General features: G+C 39.9%; 1 protein-coding gene across 1 annotated transcript in view; it reads right to left on the bottom strand.

Annotated features, from left to right (window-relative positions):
* Positions 1 to 276: 276 nt before the first annotated feature.
* The window catches only part of LOC122561114 (cilia- and flagella-associated protein 46), a 234,213-nt gene continuing 226,662 nt past the window's right edge, over positions 277 to 7,827 (bottom strand). Inside the window, exons 58-59 of the mRNA XM_043712553.1 lie at positions 5,010 to 5,126; positions 277 to 647 (exon numbers count right to left, since the gene is read on the bottom strand). Coding sequence (XP_043568488.1) covers positions 523 to 647; positions 5,010 to 5,126 — 242 coding nt within the window. The 3' untranslated portion in view covers positions 277 to 522. The remainder of the gene's footprint in view (positions 648 to 5,009; positions 5,127 to 7,827) is intronic.

Raw genomic sequence — 7,827 nt, 5'->3', positions numbered from 1 at the left:
AACGCTGTGGCTATTGCCACATCATGAGAGGACCTCCGGTTGCAGAAGCCACACCATGGGGCGACTGTATATCAGACAGGAACCAGAACCAGCTATTCTTGCTGTTGATATTCAGCCACCTTCTTCTACTCCCCTTCCAACTATTGGTAAATTAAGCAGAGTATGGAATCACTCCTCCCCTCTATATCATTGGAATCATTTTAATATGGTACTCAGGAGTGAAAACACAGAAGATACAATATTTGGATAAGTAAACATCTTTTATTATTGCTTTGTAATATTTTATCATTGTTTTATACATCAGGTAAATACTTCTATTTACTGCACTTTCTGATCCACACTCGTGACATTCTAATGTCATTCTATACTCAAATTGAAAAATTATTGGTCCAAAGTATTTTGGACTGGTGAGGTTGAACGAGAGAGTACTCTTGATCAACTGTGTACTGATTTCTAGCAGCTTACAGCAAAAAGATAGCAAAACTGCATAATAGAAGATTTAATATTGTGTCTTTCAATGGACTAGGTGACAATTAGATTTGGTAGTCCATATAGGATGAAATTAAAAGCAGTTTGCTGATTGTGAAATTCTTCTGGATGGTTGCTTGTCTGTAAGGTAAAGTGTCTGGTTAAGGAATCATCTTCCACTGCAAGGGAGAGAAAAAAAACAGAATTCTTTAAGTATGCAACCAAGCACATTATCACAACATATTTGAAATAGATTCATATTTACTCACGTTCACATTTACGTGACTTAAACATATGCAATTAATATGCCTGTATCAAGTTATTGGAAATACACTAAAATATTATTGTTAATCATGGGATACTAAATAATGCATTAATGGTGTAACGATAAGATTTCATATACTGGCAGACACCACTCCTTCAGCTTCAACAGGATCCAGCCAAATCTGCTGACATCCTGGGAGATGAGGCATAATGGACATCTGTCGGGCACCTGAGCTCACCATGAAGGGATCCATTCTGGAGACAAATATTAGGGATTTTTTTTTTAAAGCAACACCTTTACACAGAAAGTTGTGTTGATATTAGCTTCCAATTTCTCAGGGATGCAGATAATTTCACCTCACATTTCTTCATGAGATGCGCTTCCACAGTGCCAATGGTGGCTTAGGGAGGGGCTATCCTGAACTCCACAAATACTTGTCAATGTTTGGGTCAAACTTTGAGTTTGCACTGAAGCAAGTAATGCTGAGGCTTGAGATTCAATGAGTTACAGTGACACCTTTTACATTTTTTAAAATCACAGCTTTTCTCTTCAGAGAAACACACTGATGCTTGAGTGGTCAGTTTCTGGTCTGTGTGGACAACAGGCAGGTACTTGAGATGCAGTAGGACTCAGCCAGTACCTACATACCCTGTGTAAATAAGGCATCCTATCAATGTCCCTGTCAATTCAATGTTGAAGGCACAGTTATTGCACAACCTATTTGGTTCAAGTGGTGTTGTTTTCTCAATGGCCTGGTTACATTGAGCCATGACCTCCATGCTTTCTTCACCATCCCCTCCCCAGGAATATGTGGCAAGTTGAATCACCAGATACCTGCTCTGACTTTCTTTCTGTAACTGTCAGCAATTATTTTAATCCATGCATGGCAAATAGGAGAATGCATATCAATGAGGTGAGATTAAGTACTGGTAGCATGCAAATAAATGCAAATAGACCTCTCACCACTTACTAATGAGATTCACATCTAGCCATTCAAACTTGGTTGGAGAATGTGTTATTTTTTATCTCAGGTGATCACTTTTATCTACTTACCCCACTGCCTTCAGGGATCTATGGAAGAGGACTCAAAAGATCTCTCGCTGTTCATCATTATTTCTCAGAATCCTACCATTTTTTGTGTATTCCCTTGGTTTGTCTGTTCTCCTGCATTCTTATGTTTCTTCGACTTAAGTCCATTGATATCTTACTGCAGTCAACACTTTTCTTCCTTTCTGTTAATCACTGAGCCAGTTTTCCCAAGTTTCTGAATCATACTCCCAATATTTAAGCTAAAATTCACTGCTATACACTATGAACAATGACAGATCACTACTGAGCCCAATGAAATCCACTGGAAGCATCCCATCACAACACCCATTGACCACTAGGTTTGTTTTCTATCACTGCATCAATTTGGATTGAATTGACTACTTTCCCACAGATACACGAGCGTTTAAGTTTCTGAGCAGTCTGCCATATGGGACCTTGGGAAAAGGCATATTAAAATTCATGTATTATATTTCCTAATCAACCTGTTCAGATATGCTATACCATTCCTTTGGAGCAGATAGGACTTGAACACAGGCTTGTCTTCAGTAAAGCCTAGATCTGGGAGTCCTACTGTTTTTCTTTGAAGAAATCAACATATTTGTTCTGAACTGTCATTATTGCCTCTTTGAATGCTTCGAACGGCTCTGAAACTGATTAATCTTCAAGCAGCGATATCCAGTTTATATTTGCAAAATCACATTTCATCTGACTAAAATTTGCCTTTTCCCAGTTTAAAACTTATGCTTTTGATCTATCTTTATCCTCTGCCCCAACTTCACTAGATCTAAATGTGTTATGATTATTGCTTCTAAAATATTCTCTCACTGAGATCCCTTTTATCTGACAAGCTTCATTTACATTCAGAACTATCCCTTCTCTTGCTGGACTCACTATATATGGGCTTAAAAAGTTATCTCAATGTATTTTAAGGAATCCTCTATACCTTTCAAACTGATTTGCACCTTGTTAATATTACCTACACTTGCTGCCGTACAGGTTCTGTGCCTCTGAACAATTTTCCTCTCTGCTTTGAGATCTAATGTATAGTTCCAGCAGTGTGATTGTCCTTCTTGTTGTTGCTCAGGTCAATCTTAATACCTCATTTGAGACCTTTCTAGCATGTCCAATGAGCTATTCAACTAATATTGCAATCCCTTCTGCTTTTTTTTAATCCTCCTCTGTATTCCTATGTTGAGCTGCCATTCTGCCTTTTCCAGTGATAGCTGTGATATCCCACATCCAAGTCTCTATGATTTGAGTTATTATAGTCACAGGTACCTAAGTATGTGAAAAGCTTTGTTTGTGAGCAGTACAGGCAGATCATAGTAAGGACATACAGATCATAGAATGCTTATGCAGAGTGAGGCATACAGATTCCACCAGTGTCTAGATTAGAGTGATGCTGGAAAAGCACAGCAGGTCAGGCAGCATCCGAGGAGCAGGAAAATTGATGTTTCGGGCAAAAGCCCTTCATCAGGAATGAGTTGTGATGAAAGGCTTTTGCCCGAAACATTGATTTTCTGGCTCCTCGGATGCTGCCTGACCTGCTGTGCTTTTCCAGTATCACTCTAATCTAGACTCTAATCTCCCGCATTTGCAGTCCTCACCTTTGCCTATACAGATTCCGCCAGACAGGAGGTGCATGGAGCAAGATTAATATTAGCAAGAGCAACATTATTTGAAGTTAGAGAATCCATTCAACAGTCTAATAACAGCAGGGAAGAAGCTGTTCACGAACCTATTGGTACATGTGTTCACACTTCTGCATCTTCTGCCAAATGGAAAAGGCTGTAGGAGAGCATTATTGGTGTGGTAGGGGCCTTTGATGATGTTGGCAGCCTTTCTGCAGCAATGGGAAGTATAAATGGAGTCCATGGATGGAAAGTTGGCCTCCATGATGGTCTTGGCTGTGCACACCACCTTCTGTGTTTTCTTACGATCCTGGGCAGAGTGGTTGCCATATCAGGCCGTTATACACCCAAATAGAATGCTTTCTATATTGCAGCTGTAAGAGTTGGTGAGGGTCTTTATGCACAAGCTGAATTTCCTAAGCTGGCTGAGGAAGAAGAGGGGTTGTTGTGCCTTCTTGTCCACTGAATCTACATGGGAAGTCCAGGACTTACTTTTGGTTATCGTCACTCCGAGGAACTTGATGCTTTCAACCCTCTCAACCTCCATTCCATTGATGTAGATGGGTAACATGTTCTTCTCCTTTCTTCCTGTAGTCAATGATCAGTTCTTTTGTTTTGCTGACATTGAGAAAGAGATTGTTATCATTGCATCATGACACCAAGTCTTCTATCTTCTTTCTGTATTCTGATTCACTGTTGTCTAATATCCGTTCTACCACAGTGGTATCATCAGCAAATTTGTGGATGGCATTCATTCAGAATTTGGCTACACACTTGTGGATGTACAGGGAGTACAGCAGGGGGCTGAGAAAGCATCCTTGGGGGGCTCCACTGTTGAGTGTTATTGTGGAGGAGGTACAGTTGTTTACCTTCACTGATTGCGGTCTGTGGATCAGGAAGCTGAGGATCCAGTTGCAGAAGGCAGAGCCAAGACCTAGGTCTCAGAGTTTTGAGATCAGCCTGGAGGGGATAATGTTGCTGAAGGCGGAGCTGTAGTTGATGAATAGGAATCTAATGTAGGTGTTCTTGTCCAGATGTTTGAGGGAAGAGTGCAGGGTTAGGAAAATGGCATCTGCTGTGAACCTGTTACATTGGGAGGCAAATTTCAGGGGAGCGAGGCAGGCTGGGAATTGTGTGCCATGATCATCCTCTCAAAGCACTTCATGGTTATGGAAGTGCTTTCAGCTCAGTTTGCTTGTTAGACTCCTTCCTTTGACAAATATGCTAATAGTTATTGAACAACTTCCTTTTATCTACTTTGTAGCCTTTCTTTCCTTGTCCTCCCATGTTCACTCTCAAACTTTCTGACTTTTAAAAATTTTTTTCACCCCTTTCTCAATCTACAGACACGTTTCCAAGTTAGTTTAAACTGTTCCACCAGCACTAGCAAACCTTCCCATCACAAGTCCTGGCTCTGTGAAAATTCCATCTATAGAAATTGTACTAGTCCCACCTCCTCCTACACCAGTCCAGGAGCCCCAGAAATCTAAAGTTTTCCCTCCCACATTATCTCCTCAGCCACATGTCCAGTTGCATGAACCTTTGATTTCTGTACTCACCAGTTTTGCAAAGTAGGATGACAACTGTTTACATACCTAAAGCATCTGGATTCTTATCAGGCAATTCATCACCATTTGTGGAATCATTTTGTGCTCCTGATTTAATTATTTCAAGAATTGTTTGGCCAGTTGTCTTGCCAACTTCTAACAAATCTAAAAACAAACATGACCATCAATTGTTAAAGTCATCACTCTTAGTATATTCACAAGTTAGCAATATTAACTCATCCAAATATAAATTCAGTAATCAACATAGTTTATTGAGAGCTTATAATTTATAACTTTTAGGCAGTGAAACATTTAAAGTAGTTAATATACTCAGAATAATGCTTGACATTGGAAAATGAGATTCTTGGCATTAACATTTAATCTAAATACAAATCAAGGTAAAGATGAGTGAGTGGTTTTATTCATATAACTCCAGGAATACTTTGTGCATATTCATGCACATTGTCTCAAAGTCATCCATGGAGGGAAAATAATGCAGTTCCTATTCCTAAATGTTTTACTAATATTGCTGTTGTTACTAAAATTGATAGAGACTTCTATTCTCGAGAAATATACATAATTATCACAGGTAAATTCATTCCACTGGTTCCTCAGCGCACACGTGAAGTTGCTTGTGATTTTTAAAAAAATCCGTGGATCCTTGAAGCAATGCACTAGATTAGTCTGACAAACAGTTTTAAGGAAAGGTGAACACTTGCAGAAAAAACTCAGAGGGCCTGTTTTTAACCTTAAATACACACCAGGTGAACTCAATGTCTCCATAATCACTGGAAACCCACCGAGGACCAGTGAACTTGATAGCTGCCTCAAGTAGCATATGCAACTGTACAAAGCAAGTGGGTTGGTCATTTATAAAGTAAATAATAAAAATTGGTTTCCAGTGTAATTTTAGCTGGTTGAGAGAGCATATTGACTGAGTAAAATCTAGTGGAAATTGCTTCATTAAACTGAGTGGCATGGCTAAAAGCAGCATTTGATGGGACATTCACTGCAGGAAATCATTTAGATTCATGTACCATTGTGTTTGGAAGATTGTCAAAATAGTTCTGATGGTTGAATTCGCCTTCTTAGCATTCTTTGATTCCCTTGCCAAGGATATCAAATAAGAAATGCTACAAATGGCTGACATGAAGATAGTGCTGTAATGAAATATTAATATAGTATGCTTTTGTCAGAAACAGAATTTCTGGAAAAGCTCAGCAGGTCTGGAAGCATCTGAATTAAATTTATTGTCATGTGCACTGAGGCATAGTGAAAAGCTTTGTCTTGCAAGCAATACAGGCAGATCACACAGTTAAGTAGCATAGATAAGTAAATAATAGGTAAACAGTGGCAAAAACAAAAACACAGGTACAGGCAAATGGTAAGAGTTTATGAGTCCATTCAGTATTCTAACAACAGTAGGGTAGAAACTGTTTCAAAACCAGCTAGTGCACATGTTCAGGCTTCTGTACCTTCTCCCTGATTGTAGAGGTTGTAGAAAATCATTGCCAGGGTGGGATGGATCTTTGAGAATACTGGCGGCCCTTCCTTGACAGCGGGCCTGGTAGATGGATTCTATAGACGGGAGGTTGGCCTTTGTGATTGTCTGGATCGAGTTGACCATTCTCTGTAACCGTCTCTGATCTTGAATGGTACTGTTACCATACCAGGTAGTGATACATCCAGACAGAATGCTCTCACTGGAGCACCTATAAAAGTTGGCAAGGGTATTCGCCGTCATGCCAAATTTTCTCAGTTGCCTGAGGAAGAAGCGATGTTGTTGGGCCTTTGTAACCAGTACGTCCACATGAAGAGTCCAAGAAAGTTTGTTGTGGATGATCACTCCCAGGAGCTTGACACTCTCCACTCATCCACCTCTGTACTGTTAATGAGTAGGGGGGCATGAGTAATATCCCTCCGAAAGTCAATAATGAGTTCCATGGTTTTGCCAGCATTGAGAGCTAGGTTGTTCTCAGTGGAGACAAATCAGAGTTAGTGTTTTGGATTGAGCGAACCTTCCTCAGAACTGATTTATGAGGATTGGGAAGCCTTTAAAGACCAGCAGAGGGTAATTTTTTAAAAGAATTGTGGCCAGGAAAATGAAACGAGAGCAGGCTAGCAAGTAATATCAATAATTTGGAGGTTTCGGTGTTGGACTGGGGTCGACAAAGTTAAAAATCACACAATACCAGGACATAGGTTTATTTGGAGGCACTAACTTTCAAAGCGCTGCACCTTCATCAGGTGGTATAAAAGAAGAAGATTTCAAGCATTCTATTTTAGATATTTAAAAGTTGAAACAGGCAAGAAAGCACATTGGATAGCTAGAAACTGAGACCAGAGTAGTAACAGGAAAAACATAAATGGCAGGGGAACTGAATAAGTACTTTGCATCAGTTTCCACAATGGAAGACATCAGCAGCATATCTGAATTTCAAGAAAGTCGGGGCAATGGTGACTCCAAGTCATTGATTATACTTACAACAGAGCTTTGTAAGGGGATCAAGGGGTATGGGGAGAAGGCTGGAGAATGATATGTGTCTCAACCCCAATCATGATTGATTGGCTGAGCAGACTCAGTGGGTTGAATGGCCTAATTCTCTACCTATATCTTATGGTCTTATGATGGGAGGAACTATCTCCGAGATGCAATGTGCTAATCGTCAAAACGAAGCCTTATTGTTGGGCAACTAAAGTTGTAGTGGGCCAGTAATTGGATCCTTGTTATACTAGATTGCTGGCATGATGTACTTTATGAAAATATTTTAGGATTGCAACCTCCCAACTTGTTTGTACCATCTAAATTCTGAGGCCCTCCAAGTGGTCCAGGAAGCTAATCTGAATGCTGCAGCTCTTTTTCAGA

Source organism: Chiloscyllium plagiosum, chromosome 22, assembly GCF_004010195.1.
Source record: "Chiloscyllium plagiosum isolate BGI_BamShark_2017 chromosome 22, ASM401019v2, whole genome shotgun sequence".
In the NCBI taxonomy this organism is placed as follows: Eukaryota; Metazoa; Chordata; class Chondrichthyes; order Orectolobiformes; family Hemiscylliidae; genus Chiloscyllium; species Chiloscyllium plagiosum.
The sequence above is the reverse complement of the archived record's forward strand: the minus strand, read 5'-3'. Positions and strand labels throughout refer to the sequence as shown.